General features: G+C 41.4%; 1 protein-coding gene across 1 annotated transcript in view; it reads left to right on the plus strand.

The window, feature by feature from the left end:
* Positions 1-11,599, plus strand: part of RARS1 (arginyl-tRNA synthetase 1) — a 39,444-nt gene extending 27,845 nt beyond the window's left edge. Inside the window, exons 12-15 of the mRNA XM_047783836.1 lie at positions 3,475-3,580; positions 9,527-9,699; positions 9,822-10,069; positions 11,382-11,599. Coding sequence (XP_047639792.1) covers positions 3,475-3,580; positions 9,527-9,699; positions 9,822-10,069; positions 11,382-11,491 — 637 coding nt within the window. The 3' untranslated portion in view covers positions 11,492-11,599. The remainder of the gene's footprint in view (positions 1-3,474; positions 3,581-9,526; positions 9,700-9,821; positions 10,070-11,381) is intronic.
* The last annotated feature ends 238 nt before the right edge of the window (positions 11,600-11,837 follow it).

An 11,837-nucleotide genomic window follows, 5' to 3' on the forward strand; every position in this document is an offset into this window, starting at 1 on the left:
TTTAACATCTTACATCTAATAGTGTCTTAGAATCACTTAGATATTTAATCACCACATCTTAAAATCTATGGCATTTAGATTTGATGACATGGCCTAAATACTACCATCACACAAAAGTGAGTAATGTTTCTAAAAAGCACATGAAGTACCTCAAGATGCTTAACAAGCCAGTGTACAGAAGCCCTAATTAAGCATGCAAAACACAGGCTGAAAGAAAAAATAAACAGTGAGTTCCCACTGCGGCACGGGGGGTTGGAGATCCAGCATTGCCAGAGCTGTGACATAGTCTGCAACTGTAGCTCGGGTTCTGTCCCTGGCCTGGGAACTTCCACATGCTTTGGGTGCATGGGTGGGGGAGAAGTAAAACAGTTTTTAAAAAGTGGGGGTGGGCAGGCTAGGTGTGTCAGAGTATTTGTTTTAGACATAAGATTATGTGGAGACTCGATGCCTTGGATCAAACATTAGTTTAGTTGGAACATGTGACTCTTCTGTAGGGCTGCACTCTTGTAATTTGAAGACACTGGGTCCTTATGATGTGCACTGTCCTAAGAAAGTGCTAAAAAACTAACCCCTGAGTTAAGTATTGGTTTTTGTTTGGTGTTTGTTTTTTGGTTTTGGGTGTTTTTTTTTTTGTCTTTTTGTCTTTTTGCCATTTCTTGGGCTGCTCCGGAGGCATATGGAGGTTCCCAGGCTAGGGGTCCAATTGGAGCTGTAGCTGCCAGCTTACGCTAGAGCCACAGCAACGCAGGATCCGAGCTGCGTCTGCGACCTACACCACAGCTCACGGCAACGCCAGATCGTTAACCCACTGAACAAGCGCAGGGATCGAACCCGCAACCTCATGGTTCCTAGTCGGATTCGCTAACCACTGCGCCACGACGGGAACTCCTGTTTGGTGTTTTTTGACCACACTCATGGCATGCAGAAGTTCCCAGGTCATTACATAGCTGTGACAGTGTGGATCCTTAACCCACTGAGCCACCAGGGAGCTCGAAGTCTTGCTTTATAGTATCTTTTTTTTTTCCTTTTTTCTTTTTCCTTTTTTCTTTTTATGGCCATCCCTGCAGCACATGGAAGTTCCTGGGCTAGGGGTCAAATTGGAGCTGCATCTGCAACCTATGCAACACCAGATCCTTAACCCACTGAGCAAAGCCAGGTATCAAACCTGCATCTTCACAGACACTGTCAGGTTCTTAACCCACTGAGCCACAACAGGAACGCCATTAGTTTCTTAACTGTTGGGTTTTTTGACTAACATTTAGGTAGTTATTCCTACATTTGGGAGGAAACTGGCAAATATGCTTTTATGTCTGATATTTATCACCAGTGTTTATATATTGACATTTAATTCATTTATCATGTAATGGCTAAGGGATTTTTTTTCTTCATTTTTTGGTTGTTTTATATTTCTGCACTCAGTGTCGTTTAATTATGGTGTCCTACACCATCAATAAAGAAAAATATCAGTGATAGTTAGCCAGGGGCAGCCTACCATACTTTAAATATTAACATTAAATTGCTCATATTCTACCATCTAATGTTAGTGAATTTTTCTAAGGCTTTTTTTTTTGCCTTTTCTAGGGCCGCTTCCCACGGCATATGGAGGTTCCCAGACTAGGGGTCGAATCAGAGCTATAACTGCCACCTATGTCAGAGCCACAGCAACGCGGGATCTGAGCTGTGTCTGCAACCTACACCACAGCTCACAGCAATGCCAGATCCTTAACCCACGGAGCAAGGCCAGGGATCGAACCCGCAACCTCATGGTTCCTAGTCGGATTCATTAACCACTGTGCCACAACAGGAACTCCCCTAAGGCTTTTTTTCATTTTTATTTTTTTGCTTTTTAGGGCCGCACCTGCAGCATATGGAAGTTCCCAGGCTAGGGGTCAAATTGGAGCTACAGCTGCCGGCCTACATCATAGCCACAGCAGCTTGGGATCTGAGCCACGTCTGCGACCTACACCACAACTCATGGTAATGCTGGATCCCTGACCCACGGAGTGAGGCCAGGGATCGAACCTGCATCATCATGGATACTAGTTGGATTTGTTTCCGCTGTGCCACAATGGCAACTCCCTTTTTAAGGCTTTTTATGATTACATTCTATTTGATCATCTCCCTGCTTATTGAGCATCTGCTGTTGCGTGGGTGCTCCAGTGTGTATATGAATATAACATAGACCATGTCCTGCTCCTTCCTGAAGAAGCCTGTCATCCAAAGCAGAGCAGTTCTCTGTGGAGCCAGGCCCTACCGGGAGAGTCACTGACTTATGGGGTAACTTCACAGCCTATGGAGTTCTTGGGCCGGGATCAGATCCAAGCCACAGTTGTGACCTACACCACAGCTGCAGCAACACCAGATCATTAACCCACTGTGCCATGCTGGGGACTGAACCTGCATCCCAGAGCTTTAGAGATGCCACCGATCCTGTTGGGTCACAGTGGGAACTCCTAAGCATCTGTTTTTTGAAAAGCTCGTTTGGTGTTCAGATAACGCATCCCTCTTAGCAGAACCACTGATCAGAGGAGTAGACCAGCCCAGAAAAACACAAAAATTTAAAGCAGGCACAGGCAAGAAGTAATGGACAAGACTAGTTACTGCAAAGCGGTAACATTAGGAAGGCTTCCTTAGCATTTTGGCTAGGCTTTATGATGGATATCATTTCAGAGACATAAGATTTCTAAGTTTTTGGACACTTAAGGAGGGGGTGGCATAAGGAAAGCCATGAAGTATAACTTAATGTATTTTTGGAATAATAAAGGAGTTTTAATTTTGTAATTAATAAAGGGCAAAATGATCCTAAGGCAACTCTGATCACATAATGTTAACAGAAGTATCACAATTACTTTGGCAGAGTTTGTGTTAGAAAAGCATGCTTCATTTGTACCATTGTTGCAATTGAAGGATTTTAAACTTGAAAAAGGCTTTACAGACTTGGTGTCTGTCCTGCAAACTTCCACTGTTTTAATAAAGTCCAATTTTGCCCTATCCACCAAGATTCTGATTTCACTGAGTATGACTAGAGCCCTGGCATCCACTTTTAAAGTTCTCAGGCTGATGCTGACATGCTTCTAGTGTTGGTTACCACTGAACAGGTAGAATTATGATTTAAGCATTTGCTTATGTTCCAAGCAATTCTAGAAGCAAAAGTGTAATTAATCATTTTCCAAGAAGGTAAAACAGCTGAGCCAAACTTTGTGTTCAAGAAAATGAACCACTTAACTAGTGTTTTCTTTCTCTCCATTGTAGGGACTGTGAAGGTGAAGGGGTAGAAAATGTGGTTAAGGGCCGGAAGTGTAGAATATGCTTTGAGTTGAGGCTCATAGATGGAAGGACACTTGAAAGTGCCCGCTTTCCTCTGGCATCCTCCCAGATTGTCAGTCAAATAAAGCAGTGTGAAGCTTTCATTTTTTCTAAGTTGGAAGTTCTGCTTCAAAATCTCTTTAATTGGGACCTTTACATTTTTATCAGGAAGAAGTTTAAAACACGATCAGGTGAAACAGTACGCCTCATAGACCTTCTGGAAGAAGGACTAAAACGCTCCATGGACAAATTGAAGGAAAAGGAAAGAGACAAGGTAACCCAGGGACTCCAACTTCTATTTTGCATACCATGCCTGTGTTGTGACTTTTCATTTGTTTTTGTTGAGAGAACCAGGAAGAATCATTGAGTCAGTCCTGTTACGACAGGCTTATAGTACTTAGATTTTTTTGCACAGTTTTATGAATTGTTGAGTATTTATTGTGAAAATACAACTCTTGGCTATTAGAGAAGGCCAGATAGCCTTTTCCTCCTTTGTTAATGTGTCATAGTACCTGTGCTTCACCTGTCACTGCTGTGAACCAGTGATGGGAGAATATTAAAGACTGAGGCAGTCTAGGTCCCCAGCCTATATTAGCATGTATATCTGCTGAGCTCCTTTCTCTGGGAGCATTTGTAGAGTAGTCATAGCAGGAAACCTATCATCCGAGTCTACTGAGTAGACAACATAATGGCTTCCATGGCACCCTTATAAAGGACTGTGGTTGGATTTGTGTGGAATTTGGAAGAAATATATCAAAGTGAAACATTGAACAAGAACAAAGTGTTTTAAAATGAGAATAATAGAGGTCAGGCATTGAGATTCAAGGAGTCTTAGGTCTTTTATTTTCCAGCAAGTCAAGTGGTATTTTGGAGTGAACATAACTACTGTAAACAGAAGAATAGGAGTTCCTTGGTGGCTCAGCAGGTTAAGGATCTGGCATTGTCACTGCTGCTATGGCACGGGTTTGACCCCCTGGCCCAGAAACTTCTGCATGCCATGGGCACAGCAAAAAAAAAAAAAAAAAAAAAAAAAAAAAAAGTAAAATTACAGAAGGAGACACAGAATAGAATGAAAGTGCCAAACAAACAAAAATGGTCCTTTAAGTACATACATACACATCCTCTTTGGTTTGGGTAGATGACCAGTAATCCAGAGAGCATGAAGGCAGGCAGAAAGGCTACATTCGCCTCACCTGTTCCCTTTCCATTGTTAGTAAGATGAAATGTAAAATAGTTTTTTTCCTCTATTTTGGTAGGTGGTTTCAGGTATACCCAGTTGGTATCTCCAGAATGGTTTTGCCTTTTAGTTCTGGTCAGGCTCAAGTGGCACAGTCACATGAACAGTGGAAAATTTAGTTACCTAATCAGTCTGTTCAGTCTGCATGATAACAAAAACTGCTTTGAGTTTTTCATTTATTTGGCCATTTGAGCTAGTATTTTTTTAAGTTAATTTGCATATAGTAACATGTAAAGAAAGCTTGATTTTTACACACAAATATGCCTGCTAATATCAACCAGTCAAGTTACATTTCTGTCACCCCAGAAAGTTTTCTGTCACTGTATATCACTTTTATTTATTCAAGGATTTTTACATAAATGAAATCATAATGTTCTTTTCCAGGAGTATCAGTAGTATTTCTCTTTATTGCCTGATGATAGTATTATGTTGTGTGAATATAACACATTTTGTTTATCCATTCTTGTGTTGATGGACATTAGAGATCTTTCTGTTTGTTGACTGTTATGAGTGAGAAGTAACTGCAGCATTGCTGTTCAAGCCCTTTTATGGGTACATTTCTGGGATGTATATCTAGGAATGGCACTGCTGGGTTGTAGGATAGGCTTATGCTTAACTTCATTAAAAAATTGCCAAGGAGAGAGTTGTAACCATTGTGTACTCCCACCACTAATGTATGATTGTTCCAGTTGCCCCATATCTTTATTTTTAGCTTTTCTGGTGAACATGTATTAGTATTCCCTCTGTTCCTCTGATGACTAATGAAATGCTTTTGACTGCTTTTGTTTATTGGCTATTTAGATATCTCTTGTGAAGCATCTGTTCAGTTATTTTGTACAGCATTTTAAACTATCTATTCATTTATATTTGTCCACATAGTTACCTTCTCCTGTGAACTTTATTCCTCCCTGCAATTTTTTGCTTCCATCTGGAGTTATTTTCCTTCAATCTGAGTATCTCCCTCTAATATTTTTTTGGTAGTGCAGATCTGCTGGTGACAAATTGTGTTCACATTTGTTTATCTGAAAACATCTTTATCCCCTTCCTTTTTTTAAAAAAATTTATTAAAGTATAGTTGATTTATGATTTTGTGCCAATCTGTCCTGTACAAATGGCCCGGTCATACATATATATATATACACATTTCCCTTATATTATCTTCCATCCCGGTCAATCCCAAGAGATTGGATATAGACAGTTGCCTGTGCAGTACAGTAGGACCTCATTGCTTATCCATTCTAAATGTAATAGTTTGCATCTACTAAACCCAAACTCTCAGTTCCTCCCACTCCCTCCCCCTTGGAGGGCCACAAGTCTGTGATTTTGATATAGGAGTCTGTGTATATACAAGATTGTTTTACGTTGTTGGTCTCTTAATTGCAAATGCATCTCCTGTATTCTGCATTTGTACCCTCTTCTCACGACTGCTGATTTTGATATTATATGTGGATGATTTCCTACCTTTTACTATATGTTTCCCTTTACCAGTGAACCTTCTCACTTGTACTTTGTTTCTGGTGGCCTTTTCTTTTTTACCTGTATAAGTGCCCTTAGTATTGTAAAGCTGGTTTAGTGGTGCTGAATTCTCTTAGCTTATGCTTGTCTGAAAAGCTTTTGATTTCTCCTTCAAATCTGAATGAGAGCCTTACTGGGTAGAGTATCCTTGGTTGGAGGGTTTTTTCCTTTCATCACTTTTTAAGTATATCATGCCACTCCCTTCTGGCCTGCAGTTTCTGCTGAAAAATCGATTGATAACCTTATTGGGGTTCCTTTGTATGTTATTTGCTGATTTTCCCTAGCTGCTTTCAATATTTTCTCTGTCTTTAATTTTGGTAAGTTTCATTAATATATGTCACTGGGTGTTCCTCCTTGGCTTTATTTTATATGGCATTCATTGTGCGCCCTGGATTTGAGCGAGTGATTCCTTTCCCATGTTAGGGAATTTTCCAGCTATTAGCTCTTCAAATATTTCCTCAGGCCCTTTCTCCTCCTCCTGGCACATCTATAATGGGAATGATGGTGCATTTAATGTTGTCCCAAAGGTCTCTGGGACTGTGCTCCTTTCTTTTCATTCTTTTTTCATCATTCCTTTCTGCGCAGTGATTTCCGCCTGTCTTCTGCCTCACTGTAATCGGCTATTGGTTTCTTCTAATGAGGTTTTTTAAGTTTCTTTTGCTATGGATTTCTTCTAATTAAGTTTTTTTTAATTTCTTTGCTAGTGTTTCCTGTAAATTATCAGTCTTTGCCTCCAGTTTTTTTCCCAAGATCTTGGGTCATTTTTATTATCATTATTTTGAAGTCTTTTTCATTGAGGCTCCTAATCACCAGTTCACTTAGCTGTTTTTCTGGGGGTTGTCTAGTTCCTTCTGGTTTATATTTCTCTGCCTTTTCATTTGTATAGCTTTTTGTGTGGTCTCCTTTTTGAAGGCTACAACCCTATGGTTGTAGCCTCTTGCTTCTGGTGTCTTCCCTCATGTGGGTAAATTTGGTACAGGAGCTTGTTGCAGGCTTCCTGATAGGAGGGAGCAGAGCCTGCCCACTGGTAGGGGGAGCTGAGTCTTATCCCTCTCATGGGTGGGGCTTTGTCTCTGTGTGCCTAGGAGGACTTGGCAGCCTGTTTCCTCTTGGGTGGGGCTGTGTTCCTATTTTGCTTGGGACTTCTCAGTCCTGTTGGGTGGTGTCAGATTTTTCCAAAATGGCAGTCTCAAGGGATGCTCACACAGATGAATATTCCCAAGACCTCTGCCTCCAATGTCCTGCCCACCGCAAGCCACAGGTGCCCCCTGCTTTCCCAGGAGACCCTCTAAAACCTGCAGGCAGGTCTGATCCAGATTCTTATGGAGTCTGTGCTTTGCCCTGGGACCTGGTGCATATGGAATCCTGTGTTTGCCCTCCAAAAGTGGAGCTCCTGCACCCACACCCCACTGGCCTTCAATGCCAACTGCTCTGGTGGGGTGGGAGGGATCCTCCCAATGCCAGACCCCCTAGACTGGGGCACCTGACATGGTGTTTGGAACTCTCACTCCTATGGGAGAGCCTCTGTGATATAGTTATTTTCCAGTCTGTGCATCCCCCACCCAGCAGGTGTGGGATTGCTTATATCTCAGAAGTGCCCCTCTTACCATCTTGATGTGGCTTCGTCTGTGTCTTTGGGTTTAGGCTGTCTTTTTTGGTAGTTTCCAGTCTGTTTTATTGATGTCATTCAACAGTTGGATGTTAAGGTTGGGGTTTCTGTGAGAAGAGCTGAGCTTAAATCCTTCTACTTCACCGTCTTGTCCCTGTCCCATATCTTCTTTATCCATTCATCTGTCACTGGACATTGAGGTTGTTTCCATGCCTTGGCTGTTGTGATAATGCTGCCGTGATCATAGGGGTGTGTGTATCTTTTATGAGTTATAGTTTTGGCTGTATATGTACACCCAGGGGTGGGATCATGGATCATAGGGAAGTTCTGTTTTAGTTTTCTGAGGAACCTGCATACTGTTTTCAAAAGCGGTTTTACCAGTTTACATTCCCACCAGCAGGGTAGGGGGATTCCCTTTTTTCCACACCCTCTCCAGTGGTTGTTATTTGTAGACTTGTTAATTAAGGCCATCAGTAAAGTTACTGTTCATCCGCTTTGTATTTAATAAGTATTCTTTAAACAATTCCTGACCTTAAAGTTGTTGTTGCCCTTTTCGGGTTGACTTGTTTCCTCCTCCACCCCCTCCCCCCACCTCACCTCCTTGGTTTTTAGTCATTCCATCTGATATTGTAAATGAAAAATTATAAAAGTTCCAGATAATGCCGTTTTCATTGTTAAGTTTTCTGGCTGGCAGCATGCTACCTAGTTATCTGAATCCTGTCCCTGTGTCGATGCTTGTTGGTGACTTCAAATAGTTGTTTCATATAATTGATTCAGCTTTTTAAATAGTTGCTTTTGGTGAAATGGTTAGTCTGCATCAAGCTACTGCATCATGTCCAGAACAGAAATCCTTACTTACTTACATGTGGCCTAATAATGCTTTAAAATATAGGACTAAACTTAGCAAAACAGTGAGTTCTTCCTTCCAACTATTGACACCCTGTTGGGATTGAAATTAATTACCTGACCCTAGTTTTTTGTTTTTGTTTTACTGTATTTGTTTCTTGTAAGCTACCTCAGGATCTTTATGGAATGAAATGGATATAAACTAATAATTGGTGCTTTCAGTTTCACTTCTGGTGAATACATTGGGGAAAAAGTATTCAAGCTGACACATCGTAATTTACAAATCAAGTTTCTCTTTGTTATGCAGAGCTGATGAGTTTTATTTTCATTATTCTCTTTGTAAATTGGTCTGTGTTCTACCTCAGTGTCAGTATTAAAATTTACTGATTAAAGAGCACCATTAGATCCTTCAGACACCATCTTTTGCCTCTGAGACAGCAGGACAAAGCAGTCATTAGTATTGAAAAAATTACTTAGGCCAACATCAAATGCTTTCACTGATATGTGGAATCTGAAAAAAGGACAGACTGAACTTCTATGCAGAACAGATGCTGACTCACAGACATTGAAAAACTTATGGTCTCCAGAGGAGACAGTTTGGGGGGTGGGGGGATATGCTTGGGCTGTGGGATGGAAATCCTGTGAAATCAGACTGTTATGATCATTATACAACTACAGATGTGATAAATTCATTTGAGTAATAAAAAATAAATTACTTAGGAAGTTCCCGTCGTGGCGCAGTGGTTAACGAATCTGACTAGGAGCCATGAGGTTTCGGGTTCGATCCCTGGCCTTGCTCAGTGGGTTAAGGATCTGGCGTTGCCATGAGCTGTGGTGTAGGTTGCAGATTCAGCTTGGATCTCAGTTGCTGTGGCTCTGGCGTAGGCCAGTGGCTACAGCTCCGATTGGACCCCTAGCCTGGGAACCTCCATATGCCGTGGGAGCGGCCCTAGGAAAGGCAAAAAGACCAAAAAAAAAAAAAATTGCTTAGGAAGTGTTTGTTTTTCCAAAAGGTCTTAACCGCAGAGGAATTGAAGGCTGCTCAGACGTCTGTTGCTTACGGCTGTATCAAATACGCTGATCTTTCCCATAACCGCCTGAATGACTATATCTTCTCCTTTGACAAAATGCTGGATGATAGAGGAAATACAGCTGCTTACTTGTTGTATGCCTTCACTAGAATCAGGTAATGGTGGGTACAACATGGTTTTATTTTGGATCAAATAATGATGGTTTCTGTCCGTCACTGCTTATTTCATGTTTTCAAAGGAAAAGAATGTACTACTTACCTGTTGTCTGATTTTTCAGATCTATTGCCCGTCTCGCCAATATTGATGAAGAGATGCTCCAGAAAGCTGCTCGAGAGACCAAGATCATTTTGGACCATGAGAAGGAATGGAAACTAGGCCGGTGCATTTTACGGTTCCCTGAGGTTCTGCAGAAGATTTTAGATGACTTATTTCTGCACACTCTCTGTGATTATATCTATGAGCTGGCAACTACTTTCACAGAATTCTACGATAGCTGCTATTGTGTGGAAAAAGATCGACAGACTGGTAAGTGGCTCATCCAGTAGTCGTATTGGGGATTGGACACCAACAAGGTATTTATTTGAATTGGTTGTAGGTGGTTTTCAATTCATTTTGCTTGTGAACCCCTCCCCCCATTTCCCCACAACCAGTTACACAGTAATCCATGTGCTATTCAACAGGCAGAACTGAGCTAGTGCTAATAAAAGCATAAATGGGATCCTTCCCTTTTCCAGACTATTTTCCCCACCTTCAGGCACATGGGATGAGATCCTAAGGCTCCCAAGAGAAACAATTGAAAGACCCCTAGGAATAGAACAATTGTCAATAAAAGAAGTGTGACTGAGGGTCTCAGAATGGTTCTTGATAGGGAAAACTACCCTTGGGAGAAAAAAATGATATCTCTTCTTCCGCTTTCTGCTCTATCATGTTACATAGTTAATGGAATAAAACTGAATTCATGTGTTACAGGGAAAGTGGGCATTTCTGAGAGTCCCACCTAAGAACTAAAACTTCACTAGGAAGAAAAATTTCACCACTGTGGTATTAAAGTTCAGAGTTAGGAGTTCCCATCGTGGCACAGTGGAAATGAATCCAACTAGGAACCATGAGGTTGTGTGTTTCATCCCTGGCCTCGCTCAGTGGGTTAAGGATCCAGTGTTCCTGTGAGCTGTGGTGGAGGTTGGAGGCGCAGCTCAGATCTGGCATTGCTGTGGCTGTGGTGTAGGTCAGCAGCTGTAACTCCAATGTGACCCATATGGGAACCTCCATATGCCATGAGTGTGGCCCTGAAAAAAGACAAAAGACAAAAAAAAAATTCAGAGTTAATTCAGACCACATGAGGCCTAGCAAACAACTCTAAAAGAAAGATAAAATTACAACCGAGCCGTTCCTGTCGTGGCTCAGTGGTTAACGAATCCGACTAGGAACCATGAGGTTGCAGGTTCGATCCCTGGCCTTGCTCAGTGAGTTAAGGATCCCTGGCCTTAACCTACAGCCCAGACATGGCTCAGATCCCGAGTTGCTGTGGTGTGGGCCAGCAGCTACAGCTCTGATTAGACCCCTAGCCTGGGAACCTCCATATGTCCTGGGAACGGCCCTAGAAAAGGCAAAAAGACAGAAAAAAAAAAAAATTACAGTCGAATCAATGCAGGCCTCGCGTTCTCTTTCACTATTCGTTAAAAGCATAGTTTAGGGTAAAAGTGATTCTAGTCAAAGACTCAGAATATCTATGGGTTAAATATTCACTTCTCAGTAAAATCCAGAAGTAAATATTCTTTAATAGTGATTTGCAAAAGGAAGAAGTAACTACTGTGGGGTTTTTTTTCTGTCTTCTCAGGAGAAGTACTGAAGGTGAACATGTGGCGTTTGCTGCTGTGCAAAGCAGTAGCTGCTGTCATGGCCAAGGGGTTTGATATCCTGGGAATAAAGCCTGTCCAAAGAATGTAATCCTCCTTAGGTTCAAACACTGTGTGTTTTTACCAAAGTGGCCATTGGCATTGTTTGCTTTTTTACAATCATGTGGATATAAAAAACAAGTAAAAGAAATTTGTCAACTGTTGACAGAACGTGTGGTTATTTCTCACAACTAGGCTTTTGAAAAAAAATATACTTTCCATTTATCCAGCCCTACTGTAGTCCCCAAGAACACACCTTCATTGCCATTTATTCTGGAAAAACAAATGCTTAATAAACATTAATGGCATTGTACCATGCTGTTTCCAAAGGTTTCCAAGCTCACGGGAGCCTTAGAAATGATCTACATAAGTTTTGACAATAGCTGCCATTTACAAAC

This window comes from Phacochoerus africanus, chromosome 1 (genome assembly GCF_016906955.1).
Source record: "Phacochoerus africanus isolate WHEZ1 chromosome 1, ROS_Pafr_v1, whole genome shotgun sequence".
Classification (NCBI taxonomy): domain Eukaryota; kingdom Metazoa; phylum Chordata; class Mammalia; order Artiodactyla; family Suidae; genus Phacochoerus; species Phacochoerus africanus.